Source organism: Venturia canescens, chromosome 7 (assembly GCF_019457755.1).
Source record: "Venturia canescens isolate UGA chromosome 7, ASM1945775v1, whole genome shotgun sequence".
In the NCBI taxonomy this organism is placed as follows: Eukaryota; Metazoa; Arthropoda; class Insecta; order Hymenoptera; family Ichneumonidae; genus Venturia; species Venturia canescens.
This window is the reverse complement of record NC_057427.1, coordinates 5,617,328-5,635,486: the sequence shown is the minus strand read 5'-3', so window position 1 is coordinate 5,635,486 and position 18,159 is coordinate 5,617,328. Positions and strand designations below refer to the sequence as shown.

The 18,159-nt window shown below is 46.0% G+C and overlaps 1 protein-coding gene across 1 annotated transcript; it reads right to left on the bottom strand.

Annotated features, from left to right (window-relative positions):
- Nucleotides 1-928: 928 nt before the first annotated feature.
- Nucleotides 929-18,127, bottom strand: igl (igloo). Its single transcript, XM_043423532.1, has 5 exons — nucleotides 17,775-18,127; nucleotides 16,987-17,636; nucleotides 4,231-4,542; nucleotides 2,275-2,408; nucleotides 929-2,167 (listed from the first exon to the last, which is right to left on the bottom strand). Exons 2-5 carry the CDS (start codon nucleotides 17,057-17,059, stop codon nucleotides 2,036-2,038), a joined length of 651 nt encoding a protein of 216 aa, XP_043279467.1. The 5' UTR covers nucleotides 17,060-17,636; nucleotides 17,775-18,127; the 3' UTR covers nucleotides 929-2,035.
- Nucleotides 18,128-18,159: the final 32 nt, after the last annotated feature.

Sequence of the window (18,159 nt, the reverse complement as noted above, 5' to 3'; positions counted from 1 at the left end):
CACCGAAGTATATTCGTGACCACGTATATATGACTCAACTATTTCACTAATCAAGGTAAACAGAATTTTTTTTATACACGCGTACGAAGCGAAAGGAGGAAAGAAACAAAGCGATTATTTATTTAAACTATATCTGTATTTAACTGGTCATCCTGAGGAAAAATATGGGTGAGTAGCTTCGACGAGTGTAAAGAGTGACGTCGAGTTAGTCGACTAGAATTTCCCGTAAATTCCCGTGAAAGCTGTGTGCCCAACGCAAACAAAAGTGCTTTTTCGTCCGTGTCACAGGGGAGCATTGAGAATGAAATAAAAGCTCACAAAACCTCGAATATTAATGCTCGTCATCGTAGCTCCGAATTCCTTCGATCGATCGTCGTCTGTTGAAAGGAAAATAAATAAAAAACTGACACTCCGTTGGTGAATTGGCTCGAGATTTTTGTTGACTCGACTCGTTTCCGCGTTGAATTCACTCGGCGAGTGAAATAATAATAAAAACGTCGTATCGGGGCTGCATTGAGAGAGGCGGCAGAGCTCGTCCAGTTACGAGTTCTCACAATTTTTATTAAAATAGCTCGCGCGCGTCGGGAGACACCGGAGCGCATCTGTTGATCAAGGACTTACGTTTGTTTACAATGTCCCACATTGGATAGTTTCCGATAGCAGCAACCGGTGTGAATTATTATTCCGTTAAAAATAGACGTACCGGCGGCAGATGTGAGCTTTCTCGCGAAGCTCCGCATGCGAACCCGAACGATGAATTCTCCAAGCAGCGACTGTCGTCGAATTCGCATCGTCGTTGGCGTCGCCTCCGCGAGCAGCTCGCCTTTTCCACTGCACAATTTCGCTAAATTTTTTCTCAGCCGGGAGGGGAAGATCAGGGAAGGGGATCGAGCCGAGCGGCGAATGAATACTCCGGCGAAAAAACCTGTCCAAGAGATACGGTTATTTTATTGAGGCAGTAGAGATGACATACACCGTGCTGCTTCGAAGGGTCGATCGATAGAAGCTCGTAAAAACAATATCTACTGTGTAGCGTTATATTCGTATTGACTAGAACGCATAGTGCCGCGAATTCTATTAAACAACACACCGCATTTATAGCCAATTGATGATCGCGAAAAGGGAGAATAAGGGGAGGGGCGAGATGGTTCCTTAGCGATCCGCGGGGCGTTTTCCGTTCGTCTCTCAGTTATTTGCGGAACGTTGAATCTCGGCGATTCGTTCGAACGAGATGAGGAGTTTGCGGTAGTAGTTTATCATCGATTCGCGCTGGAGGGACGGCAATTTTGAAAGCGAACGTCGAATCGAATTTTTTTCATTATACGAGCGGGGGGCAGGGGCATGAAAGAGGCTAAGAGAACAGCAAGGCGATGGTCTCCGGTGCGAATAGAGGTCGGCGAAAAGAAACTTACAGTTTCCGATTGTTGCTTCCTGCTTCGGTACTGGTAGTACATTGCGTGAGGTATTATTGATAGTTGTGTGTGAGTGTCGTGCGTGCAGGATGGAGGGGCGCGGAGCGCGCATCGTCCAGTCCGATTAGCCCACCCACGGGATAGATCGCAAGATAATTGAGTAGTTTTGAAGTTTCGGTGAAACCGGGTCGCGTTTTTCTTCTGTAATCGAGGATACGCTCGGGGTGGCGAGCCGGTGGAACGGACCGAGGGCCGGGAGCGTGGGCTCGCGCTACGAGGAGGAACGCCGCGTTTCTTTGTGAAATTTTCGCGCCGTTGTTCTCCACCTACAAGTGGTCTTAGTCGTCGTCGTCGTCGTCGTCGTCGTCGGTGTCGTTTCGTTTTACGACTCGTCGCATTCAACCCGCTCGTCAAGCAACCAGCCTCGCTCAACCTCTCGACAATCCTTCCTTTCCTTCATCGTTTCTTCGTAATATCAGTTTTGTTGTTGTCGATGTTACCGGTGCTGCTGCTGCTGCTGTCAGCAGCGAAGGTGGACGTGCTCGAGACTGCGGCGGCGTTCTTCCTTGTCCGAGAGGACAAACGTGCGGGGGGGCGGGGGCTCGAGGGAGGGGAATACGCTTTTACTTCTTTTCCTCCGTGACCTCCTGGCGCACCTTGTGACCCCGGAAACTGGCTTGGATCTTGGTCGCTGCCTTGTGCAGATCCGGATCCGTCAGGTCGATCCCGTCCAGCTCGTTCAGCGCATCGTCCATCTGGAACATTAAGCAGTTCAGCCGGTAATAAATCTCATCGCAAGTCGTTTCAACTTCCTCTTGGAAAAATTTACATTTTTTAGCTCTTTCGGACTCACTCCTCTCACCTTTTCCTCGATTTTGGCAGCAGCGTCCTCTGCCATTTCGCCGATCCCTTTTATCACCGAACCAACCGCCTGCTCCTTTCTCGACATGTGGCCCCGGAACGACGCCTGTATCTTCGTCGCGGCGTTACAGAGCTCTGCCAACCAAATTTCAATCGTACAAGTCCATCCCAATTCATTCGTTTCTTCTTATAATCTCAAATCGCGCGCTCCCGCTTTTGGCTAACGTTCCTTCCGGACAACGAACAACGGAATCGAATACATTTACAGAAAATAAACATTCTACGCCATGCTCTTGATTCTTTCTTCACATTCGGTGTCGGATTGAAAAAAAATATTCTTCAGGGTCGAATAACTTTTTCGTTGAGCAGGAAGCCTCAGCGGGATTTCGCGGGAGTTTCATTGATTGCTTTGTCCCGAGGTTTGTTAATTAACGTAAAACGATCACGGAGACGAAAGACGTAATAATTTTGAACGTTACATAAGACCGCTGTCTCGACGAAACATCGACAAAACTGGGCTAAACATTTAGCGAAAATGACACAACGGTAATTCCGTTTAAGTTGGTCAAAGCATCGCGGCGACTGAAGGCTGTGCAATTGCTTGAAAGCGTTGACGTCAAAGAACCGTTGTATGCATCGGTTAACAAATGGAGTCTCCATTGGAAATTGAACAGAAATACGCCAACGTATCCAGCTTCCTTCCCCGGCTTTTTAAAATTCATTTTTTCTCCTCAATCGCGGAGTGGTAGAAAATCCGTAATATTCTGCGCGGGCACCGACAGATTCTGGGGTCGGGAAAAATTTCACTGGAAATTTTGGTCCACTCCCATGCAAGTATCGATTACTTTTGTCCCAAAGCTTTTTATACAATTTTTACAATTTTTTTAACGAACTTTGGACACTGCCAGTGGTAAATGCTCGAAAAATTTTTTCCCAGCGCCGTTAAATAACGAAAGCGGTGGCTCGTGGTCTTACGTTTCAGAGGCATAACGTCTTTCAATGATTTTTATTCATGGCGGGTTAGATGACGCTGAAGCTTGCAACGTTGGAGCCCAACGAAATAATGAAAAAAAACTCTCCAATAATTCTGGTGATTCTTAGATTCTGTTACCTGCCTAATTTGCAGTATTTGCAATATTTTTTCCTTCGTTTCGTTGGACTCCAACGTTGCAAACCTCAGCGTCGTTCGGTGTTCAAAATGATGCGGGAGAATGTACTTGGATGCCGAAAAAGTGAGCGTTTACTTCCGAATTTCTTATAACACGAAACGAACGTGGGTTTTTTTCTCTTTGAAGAAATCTATGGTAAAAGTCGTCACTATCAATCTACGTCTGCGTAGATTGATAGTTGTTCTCTGTGCAGGCTCATCGAATCTTTCGGGGAAAAAACGTGAAAAAATGGTCTCAATTACGTGTTTCCCCTTTGACCGAAATCATGACACAAACGCTGTGATTTCACTCGAGTCATGCATTTTTTTCGACCGATATTCTGAACTCTCAACTGGGTGCCGAGATCGACTGGGCATTTGAGAATGAGGCTGAAGCTTGCAACGTTGGAGTCGAACGAAATGATCTAAAAAAATTCTCCAAAAATTCCAGTAATTCTCCAATTTCGTTTGCAATTTGCAATTTGCAATTCGTAGTTTTTCAACCTGCACTGAAACTTGGTGAGATAAAAAATTGGTTAATTAAAAATGTTTTTTGCCTCATTTCGTTGGACTCCAACTCTGCAAACTTCGGCATTGTCATTTGGGAGTAATATTCAATTTTAAGGAAATTTGATTGAAAATTTCTGTCATGCTCGATATATTTATACATCGATATAAAAAATAGCGGATCGTCACCGAGTTTTTGGCTACTCATTGAAGATGTAATGCCACTAAGAAAAAAAAGAGAGCGATAACGAAAATGTGGAAGCAAGAAATAGGGATGAATGTGTAGGAGCAGAGGCAACTCACCCTTGTCGTCCGCTCGAAACTCTTCCCGCAGTTGTTCCTGGCTCGGTTCCTCTTCAGCTTGAACGGGTTGCTTCCTCTGCGTCGCGCTTTCGGTCTCGGAGGCTTTCATATTTTTTCTCGCGTGGTGTCCCCTGAAGACGGCCTGTATTCTGGTGGCAGCAGCAGCAGCAGCAGCTTCTTCCTCGTTGGACTTGTCCTCCGTGGTGTGAGATCCGTCGAGGGGAGCGGTCGAGTGAGGAGAACGAGGGCTTCCTTCGGCCGGGGATCCCGCTTCAGCCGTCGACTCGCCGCTGACCGTTCTCTCGGCTGCTTCTGCGTGAGGAGACCGGAAGCGAGAATGAGAGAGCGAAGAATTCGTGGGCGAGGAAAAATTCGAGGATGAAGAGCAGGCGGTGGGGGGCCGATAAGCGATCGGATTGTTATCCAAGGCGAACGGAACTCGCACGCTTCCTGTGCACCAGGGCTATAGGAAAGGCGCTCGCGGCGGGGCTGGCCGCTCGGTCGATCGTCCTTCGGGCGGTTCGCCCTCGGCGAGTTTCTTCCCGAGAATGAGCGCGTTTCTTGTTCTCGCCCTCGGGTAGCTCAACATCGAAACCGCGAGGACAATTAAATCCGAGGAGAAAGAGACGGCGGCGCGGGAGGAGGGAACGCGGAGGTGGCGAATTATGCGCCGCTATAAATCCGCTCGAGGTGGTCCTCATTGTCGGTCGCGCGGGCGCGCGTAAACGCACGCACGAGCCTCGCTTTATCCTCGTGAAATGCGCGGTGCACAAAAGCCTCCCATAAATAATGTGCGGCCCCGCGAGGGGCGGAATTTAATCGCGATTCGGCAAAGCGCGGCGGAAAAATGTTTGCATAAACCGTCGTGTCGCGCTCGCGCGCACAAAGCGGCCTGTATACGCGCTTGCCGAACGCGCTGCACGCTCCGAAAAGACTCTTTTTGGGTCATAGAAAATAAGAGAATTTTACGAATTTTTCCTCCCCTCGCGAGCCAGACTCGACGGAGCTCCCGGGTTTCGTTTTGGAAGGATTCCAAATCCCAGCTCAATTGCCAATTACGCGACACGGCTCGTAAAGAGAAAAACAATAACAAGCCTCATCCGTACGGACTGATGATTCGAAGGGAAAGAATCGAGTCGCGAGCGAACCCATCGACCCGAGAGCAGGCTGCCCGCCAAAGTAAAATACTTATCGAATTTATCCAGTCACAATATTTCGAGACTAATGGCATTCCGTGATCGGCTGCGAAAGGGCTACTTTAACGGGCTCGTATTTCAGCCCCGGGCCTAGAGAACTTCTATTTATAGCGGTATACGAGAGAAGGAAAAAATGCGAATTCGTATCCTATTACAGGAGTATATAGCCTCGGTGGAGGATTAAAGCCAGCGCGGCGGGTTCGACGGTTGGAGGGACCGGGCGCGATCAAAGAGGGAAGCGCGCGATGGCAAGTTTGACGAATCCAAGGTAGACACGCGCCTTTGCGATCGATCGATTTTCGCTTACGGTCTACATAAAAGGTAAGCGAAAAAGTGAGGGGAGCAGCAGCGAGAACGAAGCCTCCTCTTTCGTGGCTTTATTGGATTTCGAATTTCCGTCTCGAAACGGCTCATTTTCCTCGGGACACTTGCCAGCGGGGGGTCGTTCGTGCGACGTTCCGAAGAGGTCTCGGCACCAATTTGGCCTGCCGCGAGGGGTCGAGCGACGACCGAATCAATGCTCGATCAAGGCCACGTGGATCTTGTAAATTTGCGTCGACAGCGGGAGAGCAATTGAGAGTGTACGAAGCTTACGATGCAGCCGAGAGCGACGACGCGCTCTATCTCGTCCTGCAATCTACGATTCGAGAGCAGGGGGAAGCACGAGAGCTCCTCCAGCCCGTCCTACAATCCCCGGCTCTGCTCTCTCACCTTTCAATATTTATCGACTTGGCTCTTCCCCCGCCGATCGTCGAATCGATGAACGCGATCGATTCCTCGCTCGCGAAACCGCGGACTCTTTGCTGCCCAAAGCGGCAATTACTCCCTGCTGGGGTTAAACGAAATTGGAGTTTGGAGCCCGCGTCGAGAGAAACGCGGCGCGTTTCCCTCCCCGAGGAGCGACAGCGGCTCAGGGGGAGGAGGAGCACCCGCTTTTCATTTCTCCGAACAATAACCAACGCGGGAATAAAACCGCGAGAGCGCACTCCGCACATACATCCTGGGAGAATGCACGAGATATATTTACGAGGGAGGAGAATCGTCGGATGGAATATTCGAGCGTGTTATCGCTCGGTGGCGGCGGCGGCGGTGGCGGCGGCGGTGCAGCGGCCCTTGGGTGAATTGATCGTTGCAGCCTGTATCCGGAAAAGGTTCAAGTCTCGGTTCAAGTCGCTTGGAAGGAGAGGAGGAGCCACGAGGAAAAGGGGCCTCGGTGTGTGCTCGAGGAATGAAAAAACATGGAGAATAAAAAGAAGGAAAACAAAGGCCGAGGCAGGGAGAGACAAGGCGAAGCGTCAAAGATCGCGACGCGGCTATTAGCGCGCCGTTGTAAAAACTCCTTTCCCGCAGTTGATCCGCGAGAGTGATTACGAACGAAAGAACGATAAGAGGAAAGAAATGAGTCGCGCGGAGTGTGGCTGGGTGACGCGAATAACGCGATTATAGCGGAGGAAGGAAAAAGAAAAACTGGCGAAAAGCTCGATAAAGGGAAACAACGAAGCGAGCTTATCCCGTTGATCGAGGTGCCGCGCACACGACGGCCCTTCGTCGCCGTACGCGTTGATGGATTTTTCGCTCGCTGTTCTCCTCGCCAACAACAACCGCCGCCGCGCGCGTTCGATCGAGCGGGTTAGAGTCGCTCGCTCGGCCAGGATTGGTCCAACGTGGACCGTTCCATGGTAATCGAATAAAGCAGCGAGTAAACTGCACCGATGCGCGAAATATCCGGCTGGAAAGGTGTCCGGGCGAGCAGCAGCAGCAGCAACAACAGCAGCGATAAAACCTTCGCGGCTTATGTTATCGAGACTTTTTTTTCGTTTTCTGGCCTCCCTCCGGAGCGGGCGAGCGCAATCCCCGGCTTCCGCTCAACGCCGAAGCCCCTTAACGCTAGCAAATTGGCGCTCGGATGCACATTTGTCGGACGCACACGATCGTAAGAATCTCCGCGTGCCAGCGGGGAATCCGCTCGTGGCAAGCGGCACCGACGACGCGACGCACTCACCTCGGAACCCGAAAGATCGCGAGAGCTCCCGCGCGCCCGAGTCTCAAAACGGTTCAACCGAAACGGTCGGATGCTCTCCGAGGGCGGTGGCGGCGAGGACTCCTGCACACCTATGATCCAAACTCGAACGTGTCACTGGCGCGCGACGCTTCTCGCAACCTCCTTTTATAAGACTCTCCTCCCGCCGCCTCCCCGAACGAAGCCAACCCCCCCGCGCTACTGCTACGTCGACGGCTTCGAACCCTGCGCGCGTTCAGCACGCGACACTCGGTCTCGTTGCACGCGGGGGGCTCGCGAGGCGGGTGCTCCTTCTCTTCCACCCTCTCTCGAATGTGGGCCACCCCGTGGCCAAAGAAAACTACCCCCTTACCTTCTTACCGACAAATTTACCTTTTTCGCCTCCTTTTCACCCGCGCCCCCTCCTCGCTCGACGCTCCCTCGAGTTTGCACAAGAAATTTCAAACCACTTATCGCGCTCTCGGGCTTATTTACCGGTGAATTAAAAATCCTCGTTATTTCCGTCTCTTCGCACACGCTCGTTCGAACCGATCGGCCGAGGCGTTCTCGTCCGATACGAAAATTTCATCGGATTCATCGCGAACCGATTGAGAAACAAGGACGAGTCGTCGGGGCGAGGAGGGGTCTCTTTTCTCGCGGAATCCCACGCGATCCTCGCCAGAGCTACTCTTTTCGGTGCGAGTGACCGCGAACGAGCGATACCACCGTGCAGCAGTCCCGAACGAGATCCGGAGGATCGTGCTCCCGTTTTTCCATCGGGGCTCCTCCGGCCCGAACCCGTCAGAGGAATCGATCCCTCGTATTCCTCGGTGCATCGCCACGCATGGGGCATCGGGACGCGCAGTTTCACCACAGACTCCGCCATGACCTAGACGCATTTCCATATGGATTTCTTGACTAAAAAGCACATTCGCGAAGCGAGCTCGTACGCGCCCTCTCCGTACGCCGCTCGCGGGCTAGAGTTTATCGATTCGAGACCGTGTCGTCGCGTGTGCTCTCGCTGACTTCCCGTTCTTGTATTATTCCACCGTGAGCATAGTTTGTCTCGTGGTTCATTGTCGGAGAGAATAGAAAAGCGCTCGCGAGCGCCGAGCGATAGGGAACTGCGTCGTCGAACCCTTCCGCACACCGGAAACATCCGAGGCAGCTCTCCGACGTCCTATACGACGAACCGGAGAACAAAAAATCAAAGCAGCCTGCTCAAAGTTCGAGGCATCGATCTATCGGCCTCTTTTTCCCGAAGGAATACTCCCAGCTTTGCTACTCTTGCAATTATACTTTTCGTATTCCTCGCGAGTCTCGAAGCTACAACGAAAAAGCTTCTGTGCTGATTCCACTTCCTGCTGGACAACCGCACTAACACGACTCGATAGTTTACTCGCATCGACATTTTCACGAGGCTTGTAAACTCCTTCGCCCCTCCCCCCTTTCACTCGAGTCTCCTTTCCTCCCTTTTCTCCCTTTTATTGGCTTCGTTCAACCAAACTATCCAACTTTATTTCGCCTACAATCAATGCTAATGCCGATGCCCGCCTATCCCAGCGAGATAGCTTTTCTATGATGGGTACGAACCTTAATTAAGGGCGGGGTAACCTCCCTTCGATGGAAAAAAGCTTCAATTTTAACAAGTTTTTCAGACCCTACGGGCAAATCAATGTTATCGCGATTGTCACCATCGTAGTATAATGTATGAACATTATCAGGGTGTCTAACGACCTGAAAAGTCATGAAAATTCTTAAATGTCATGAAATTACACTCGGACCTGAAAAAATCATTAAATGTCATGAAAAATTACCAAACAACCTGATTTTTTAAGATCTCTGCAACGCTCATTGTCATTGTCGATTTTTTGGTTTTCTTCAACATGATTTCAAAATTCGCGGGGTGGCGACAATGTCTGGTTCAATACTCATCATCGATATAAAAACGAATATCGAATGAATAGTTTGTAAGAAAAAAAAGATTCTTTATTTCAAAATAAAATATCATTTCTTTGTTATTTTTATTGAATTTTTTTATAATTAAAAGATGAATAAAAAGTATCAGAACCATAAGAAAAGTCATGAAAAATTCCTGTTCCTTCACTTAAAAAGCCTTAAAAGTCATGAAATTTCTGTTCTGGTCAAAATTAGACACCCTGATTATTTCGGAAATTTTGAAAATCCGAACATCAACAATTGACTCGACGGCAGCAAATCTTCGGAAGCACTCGAGAAAAAAGTGCGAATCGAAATCTACTCGACCGATCCTTCTGAAATTTCGCATGCTACTTGCTTACACAATTGACCGGGGATTTGCGAGAGAACTTTTTTTCCGATTTTTTGCATTTTTTGTGACACTTGAAAGTTAAAACACTGATTTTCTCCTTAAGGAGTTTCGGTACAGGCGACACAATGTTGCCATGCTAAACCATGCTAAAAATATAAAAAATTTCAAAAAGTTCAGAATTTTATAAAATTTGGTCAACATATTCTTTAGTGCCAAATTTGACAATACAAATTTTTAAAGATTTTTCTTAAATTTTTTAAGATTATTGTGAAATTAATAATTATGAAAAATTGGGAAAAACGCTTTCGCGGATAGCTGATAAATCGGGTGGGGAAGTAACGTGTCAAATTTCGAAAGGATCGATCGAACAGATTTCGATTTGCACCGATCACCGCGCGGTGGAAAACTTTTTTCCAAGTGTCTCTGCTGCCATCGGGTCAATTATTGATATTCGAGTTTAAAAAATTCACGAAATCTTGTTTATATATTGCATTATGACGTTACAATCAGTGAAATAAATTAGTAGTACTGTAGCGTTTAAAAAAATGCTTGAAATTTTTTTCACCGAATCGCCCTTAAACTCGCCCCCCTTCGTACTTGTTCCTACTGATAATTTTACTCGTCATTTTATCGAAGCGGAACGACCCTGAGCCCCGGGCTGACAAAGAACGAGCAGTCTTGGAGCGCAACTTTCATTGCGGCCGCGGAGAAAATCGACTGGGTCAGACTTCCGGTTCAACGGACCTACCGCTTCGACGTACGAAACTCTGAATATTTAGTAGGGGCAATGAATTATTTGACGAATCGCGGGTGTATCGATCGTTCGAACAATCATCTTCGGGCTCGAATTCACGAAATTTTTCGATTCGCGTGTCTCCTTCCCCTGCCATTAGTTTTCCCAAGCGTTCAATTTGCTCGATCGAGCTAGCTCGTGAATTCGTAACTGAATTTTCTGCGTTCCTGAATTCCCAGCGTCAAACACCGTCACGCTTTTATCTTGGTCAAGGAATATTTCACGGCCCGTCGCAACCTCACGAAATTCGCTCGAAAAATAACAACTTTTGGCATTTTAAATGCCAAAATTCAAATAGAATAAGTTTTTCAAAAGCGTCTCACAGTCTCGAGCGCAACGGAAAGCGGCGCCGCGAAAAACTTTCCGCGTTTCTCTCAACGACGCTGCGGACTCCCGCGCTGCCTTATCTTCGGGGGTGGAGAACCTTCTCGGACTTGCCCGTAGAGAAGCCCCCGTCGATAAAGCGGGAAAGGATTGAAAGCCCGAATACCGACAGGGTGGACCGGAATTCCCGTGTTCATTAGTCGGAACGCCGCTCACCGGAAATCCCAGCACGTTTATTTCCGCGGCTGTACTTCCGAAAAGCGGAAACCGAATTTTGAGCTGAAATTTTGCATACTGCTTCTTCATAACAATATAAGACTTCCCCTAAAAGGATTTTTGGCGACTAGCAATATTTATTGAGAAATTGAATTTTTAAGTTGCTATTTTAGCCCGAGCAAGTATATCTATATCGCTTATCTCGCTCGGCCGGTATCCTCACTTCGCTATAGTGCCTAGGCTACATGGATGGCAAACGTTGCGCTCCTTGGCTGAGCTACTCCGGGGATTTTTTCCTTAAAATTCCATTTATTTTTCAAGAATTTTCTTTTTTCTTTGTTCAAATAAAAAAAATAAAAAAAAGGGCCGGGGAGACGGAAAATTCCATTTATTTTTCAAGAATTTTCTTTTTTCTTTGTTCAAATTAAAAAAATAAAAAAAAAAGGGCCGGGGAGACGGAATTTTAAGGAAAAAATCCCCGGAGTAGCCCAGCCAAGGAGCGCAACGTTTGCCATCCATGTAGCCTAGGCATTATAGCGAAGTGCCTTTAGTGCCTTTAGAAAATTTCAGCTCAAAATTCGGTTTCCGCTTTTCGGAAGTTTATCCGCGAAGTATATATTTAAAAATTTCTAAATCGACTGGCGCACACGATAAAGTCGCCGATTCGACGAAATTTTCGGCGGATCAACGAATCGTGAGAGAATTCGTTGATTCGACGGAACATTTCTCGCAACGACGTTGCCGCGGTAAACAAAAGTTCCGTCGGCGGGCCAACAGGTTTAATTCGTCGACGATTCGTTGGCCCAACAAGAAATTTTGTTGAGTCAGCGAGTGTGTTTTCCCAGTAGGCGCGATCCTTGGATGTCATCCGTGTGTCGTTGAACCTCCTCCCGATCGATTCTCTGGAGCTCGATTGGCTCCCGAAACTATTGAAAATTTGGGTGATTTTGAACGAGACTCGAGTATGAAGATGAACCAATCGTACCAACTCTTTTCATATTTTATTTAAATTATGAAAAAAGGGAAAAAGAAGGAGCGCTCGTGCTGGATAATGGGCAGAAGCTTTCGAGCTTTTCTCGTCCTCCCTCGGCGCAGGGCAAGCGATGAGGCTCGAGAACGAGAATGGTTTTGTTTCGAGGGCCGCGGTGGGCCAACGTCGCGGCAAGTAATCCTCTCGAGCGCGAGAGCTTTTCGAAGGATAATTGAGCGCACGCGGTTGGCGGATGATGCAGCGTGCGGGTGTCGGGTTCTCTTGGTGAAACGAGAGGAACGAGCGTACACCATAATCCAACAAACGTACTCTGAGCAAGATCAATAAACGAAAGTCTGGAGGGTTGGGTTGCGGGGGGCTGCAGGAGCGCGAGGCGCCGAGGAAGCGCTTGGAAAATGTTGTTGTATTTTTTATAGACCCCGCGGTTTACGATCGTCCTCGCGCGCCCGGAAGCTCTTTGTTCCCCCTGAAGATGCTCGCGGCGCGATGGCCTTCCGATCATTTGACAAATGTACGCGAGACTTGCGCCCCCGGTGCATCCGGAGCCACTGAAAAGTGGCTTTTTATAGGTCGGATGCCCGACGTCAACTTAAACAAGATTATTACTGTGCAGAGCGACTCGGTATCGATCAAACGCAACGATAAATCCGCTCCCTGACCTGCCCGAATATAAACCTTTTACCAAATTACTCTGGAAATATATTTGATGAAGGGTTCGATAATAAATTCGCAATCCTTGCTGAGAAACAAAACGAAACATCTCGCTGCACCGCGAAGAGGGTAGACGAAGGTCACGACGCGGCGAGACCCCGGTGCGAGCTCGGAGCCCAACCCTTGGTCAGGAGCTTCCTCATAAATATTAAGAATCGTGACTTTTCTCAAACGATCGTGATAAGCCTTTTTCTCCCTTTTTTATTATCAGTCGGAGAACGTGCTTTCTGTAATTTAGGTTGCGCTAGCTCGATCCAATACGAGTACGTACTTTTGCTCCGAGACTCTTTACAGCGAGGACCGCGTTTCTGTTTTAAGATGATGGATCAGTTGGTAATCACAACCGTGAGTGCGAGAGAGATAGCTGCAAATTTTGAAATGAAAATTTTTTCGCATCGTTCGTCTGATCGAAAAAATAAAAATGTCATCGGATTTTTGCGATCGTGCTGCGTACGATGACATTTTTATTATTTTAATCGGACGAACGATGTCAAAGAGTTTCAATTTCAAAAATTCGAGGTGTGATTACCGACTGATCCATCATCTTAAGGAAGTTGAGGCATTAGAATGAAAATGATGTCATCGCTTTTAAACCGATTGCATCTTATAAAGTGAAGTGTAAAAAAAAATCAGTTAAATTTTCAGACAGTTTAGGAGCGTTGTTGCTGAGAAAAATCAATAACAATTTCGGCCAAATAACATGTAATCTCATGGAAGTCAAGACACATTCGGTGATATCTCCGTTAAAAATGATGCTAAAAATATGAAATTTTTTGGGCAACATGAGCAAGGCTTGCCGAACAATGTCAATTTTTTCAGATTTATTAGGAGATTTACTGAGATTATATTAATAATAATCTGTTTCCCGTGCAGTTTTTTGAGGCTAGGATCGTCACCGTTCGTGTTTTCGATTGAGCTTTCACCAGTTTTTCGTCTTCTTTTCCCCAACTTTTCTTTAAAGTGTATGCAACATTGCCAAACTGTAAACTGGCCTAACTTTTAAAAGGTACAGGTCATCACTTTTGGGTAAAAAAAATGACTGTACAGCCTCAACTTCCTTAAGCTCTATGGACGGTGCAGACGTTGGAATTTCAGAAGTCTGTTTGTTTATTTTATAAAGAAAAATTGCTTGAATGGATTTCATTTGTTTTTGCTTTTTCATAGAGGAAGCTGTGTGACGACGAAATTTTTTTTTTTCCAGTTTTCAATGTCAATGTGCTCAAAATGTCCAAAAACATTAAAAAATCATATCTACAAAAAATGTCCAGACGTGTGTGTGTGTGTGTATGTGTGTGTGTGTGTTATGGCACTGCAAAATTCAAACGCTTATTTTTTTGAAAAATTTGAAACCTACGATTTTTGAAATTTTGATTTGAATTTGAAAATTTTATTTGAAAATTTGAAAAAATTTAAATCCTTTGAATTTGAAAATTTGAAAAAAAATACGAATCCTACGACGTTTCGAAATTTTTTAAAAAAGGGTGTCGCGCTCTAACTTCCAGAAATTTTAAGATTTATTACTAATTTTTTTGTTTATAAATAGGAAGGTTGGTATTGAATTCGGGAAATATCGGTTGAGCGGTTTAAATTTTACGGTTTTTTGAATTTTATGAAAATATGAGTTTTTCGAAAAATCTGCCTTAATTTTTGAAAATTAATTTGGAAAAGTTCAAAGTCGATAATCGAGTTAAAATTTTATTTAAAACAAAGTAGCAAATATAGCACCAACCATTATTTTTCAATGATCCGTGGACTGTGAAGTGCTTCATTTTGATGAAAACTCAATATTTAGTGATGAACCGAGTGGTTTAACGGATAAAAAGAAACAGCGAAATATGTTTTCTCATCTGCGAAGATTCAGGCAGAATTTATTTGGCGATCCGAAGAAAATATCGGTAACTCTTTTTCTGAATTGACAAAAATAATAACGGAAATGTGAGAAAAAATTTCATCGCATTTTATTGAGGCTAAATACTTTGGTTAAAAAGACGAAAAGAAAACGGAATCGTTGATCGAAAATGTGCGGTTGCACACGTGCGCGTAGAGGATTGAAAACGGTGGAAAAACTGTGACGAAATTTTCTTCCCGACGAATTGCAATGGACAAAAAATAGCGAAGCTCGTTCGATCGTTCAGCGAACTACGAAACAGTAATTTCCTCGTTTATCCGAAATAATTCCGCTCGAGGAAAGCCTCGGGAAAGCAACCTTTGGCGTTCACCGAGTTTCGATCGAAGTTTCATTCCGCTTGAAGCAAAACAAAGCGAAGAAAAATAAATAAAATTTTCCAAGGATATTACAAGGGGATTGGATCGTGGTTTGTACGATAGTTCGTGGCACGCGTAAACTTATGAAGTTGTATATATTATAGGAGGTAGAGAAACGTGTTGGAGGAAGGGCGTGTCAAAGGCAAAACGCGATCGACCCGGCGTCTGAACGGCAAGCGCGCCTTGTAGCCGCCGCCACCGCCGCTTTGGTCGTGTACCTCGACTTTGACAAGTGTTACATACTTCTCGACATTAGTCGATTAATTTAGAGCGTGGCATTTCGCGCGATGTTAAATTTTGCATCGTTCTAATGCAGCGAGAATTTCTGTTTCGATGTCGCTCGACGTTATCCGCGTGCAGATCAGTCACGAAGCTGCTCAACTGCGTGTTTCTTTTTTTTTTTTTTTTTTTTTTTTTTTTTCAGTTTCGTTGAAACTGAACAAACTGAGGGAACATAGCCTTGACAAACGTCACGAAAAACATCGAAAATGCTGCCGAAAGGGAGGCAATTCTTGGAAAAAAAAAAGCAGCGCTGAAACAATAATTTTTTCGACGTATTTCGTTCGGCGTGATTCCGAGAACGAACTACAGAAAATCGACGAATTTAACGAACGTCTTTCCCTCGCCAGTGCTCGTCCGCTGGACCTGCTGGCTGATCGGAAACAAAAATCGATCGACCGGTGCAGCAAGAGCTCGAGAAATGATCAACTCTCCATTTTCATAGCGCTCTATAATGGATGTGAACGGTGATGTTGTCGCGCGAACAAAGGAGGTCAGCTTGCCGCGAGCACGCGATCACCCCACCCCTCGACTCTTGCGCTCGTGCGTTAGCCCCCGTAAACAAGCGCGGAGGGCCGTCCATAATTGCGCAACGAAGAGACATTATCACGAGTCGAGGATCCAAACATCGATTTTTCAGTAATTGAACGCGATAAGCGTCTTTATGACGAAAGCGATTATGCACAATCGAGCGAATCCAAGTATTTCCGGCGGATTTTTCACGAAACGGAATTCAAATTCGACGTGGGTTTTAACGCTCGTAAGTATCCCGAAGAAACAAGTCCGATTTTACCGCTCGTAACTGGTATTCGCTTTGTGGACGACAATTCTGGAAAAAGCTTTCAGGATATTGGTAAAAAAAAACGACACGGATTTAATCTCGACGGTTCGGGATCGCCGCGGTTATATTCGAAACAGCTTTTCAATAGCAATAGCCGGAGCGCATGATACTCAAAATGAATAAACATGGAGACTACGCATAAATGTGTCGAGCAATTCCTATTTGTAAAAGGATTTTAGATTAAATATTGGTTTGAATTGAAACTGAAGGAAAGACACGAGGAAGTTGCGAATTTCAGGGAACACTCCAACGATTTGACAGATTGTTGTGAACCCCATTTGAAAATGTTGTTTTTGCAGAGCTCGTTACGATTGATTTCCGAATTTATTTTATAATTTTATTTATTTTTGTTTTTGAAAAAAAAAAAAAAAAAAGACGAGTTGACGGGGAAAAATTCGACTCGGATCGTCCAGCTGTGTAAATATTTGATAAATTTGAAGCATTCGAATGTTTGTATTTGGAAGGGTTTTGTTGGGAGGGTGCGCGGGGGGGGACGGGAGGTTCAAGGATCGCGACGTCATGGCGACGGCATGGCGAAGCGAAAAGGCGAGGAAGAGAGGAAAAGGGGAGGAAGAGCGAAAAGGACGAAAACACGGGAGAGAAGGAAATTCGCACGATTCCACCCTCTTTGCGTCGGTATATGTGTCGAGTTATTTGGTCGACTGGAAATCGATGAAGAGAAGAGTGTCGGCGAGCAGCCACGTGCGATAGTAAAGTTTGATTTGTTTTTTTTCTCATTTCTCTCTCCCTTTCGTTTCGAACTGATCGTTTTGAGCGTTGAAAAGAGGGAGGGAGGAAGGGAGGGGCGATCGACAAAAACGTTGAGTATGAAAAGGAAAAACAGAACTCACCGGTATTTTTAACGTCGTCCTTGTTATCCTCGGCAGCGGGTTGGACGCTTTCTTTGCTGGTGTTGCAGCCCATTTTATTATTCTATAAGAATCGTTATATATTGTTTCTTCGAAGCACCAATGAAAAAGCGAGATCGAGGTAAAAGTCTGTTGCGCGAACGCGAAAAGATCGTTCCCCGGCGTTGACGGTTTCGGGTGAAGAATCGCTTCAACGATTAGACGTTGCTAAGCTAAAAATTGTCGCGTTTCCTTTCTGAATCTCGCTCACTTCTCGTTCAACGAAACAATTCCTCCGACTGAAATATCTTAACAGTCGATCGGGCGTTACCAGAACAAAGCAACAAAATGGCCGACAAAAGTGCAATAAAAATCTGCTCGTAATAGTTTTTCCCGAGAGCGATTACCGCAATTTTTCTTTCTTTTTATCTTTCTTTTCTCCCCTTGTAGTAAAACCCGAACTAGGCGCCACCGACGCTGCCGCCACCCCTTGTTTTTCTCGTTGCTCTCGATGACACGAAAAATAATGCCACTGCCGTCGCCGCCTCATTTATGTGTTTCTTTCTCTCCTTTCTATCTCTCTGACTCAAAAGCCCTACGTTTTTTCTTTTTTTATCTCCCTACGCTCTTCTTTTGTGCTTCCTTCTTTGTGCCTGTAATTTCAAAGTATACCAAGATTAATAATACGAGCGAATGAATCCCCGAAGAAAATCAATCCCAATCAAAATTCGAGTTCGATTTTCACCGGCGAACCCAATGATACGATACAACGCCAATAATAATCGACTAACGTATTTTATCATCACACTCTGCTGCCGGCACCTTCCGCTGCTCCTTTTGCTTACGCTCTCGGTTTTTTTTTTATTTTTGTGGCGACGACTGGGCTGGGATGTTGTTGCCGCGAGTCTAAGCCTCGTGACACCCGTTGAACATGCGTTGTTGATCAGTTACAAGAAAACTATTCGGTACTTAAATTACTGATTTTCATTAGAGATTCGCAACTACGAGACTTTTTCGTCTCTCTACAAGGGTATAGATTATCTTAAGAATATATATTTATGAAGATGAAGCGAATGATTATTAGAGGCTGGAATAGTTGTACGAATATGTGACGATGACAGCAAGGGGGTGGGGTGGGGAGGGGAACGGACCGAAGCGTACCGTTGTTGTTCCGTT

Excerpts from the sequence above, each read along its gene's own strand:
- igl (XM_043423532.1), bottom strand. The coding sequence starts at position 17,059 with ATGGGCTGCAACACCAGCAAAGAAAGCGTCCAACCCGCTGCCGAGGAT. Across the intron at positions 4,543-16,986 it reads GGACGACGTTAAAAATACCG|AAGCAGCCGAGAGAACGGTC; the intron begins GTGAGTTCTGTT and ends CTCCTCACGCAG. Across the intron at positions 2,409-4,230 it reads GTTTCGAGCGGACGACAAGG|AGCTCTGTAACGCCGCGACG; the intron begins GTGAGTTGCCTC and ends TTTGGTTGGCAG.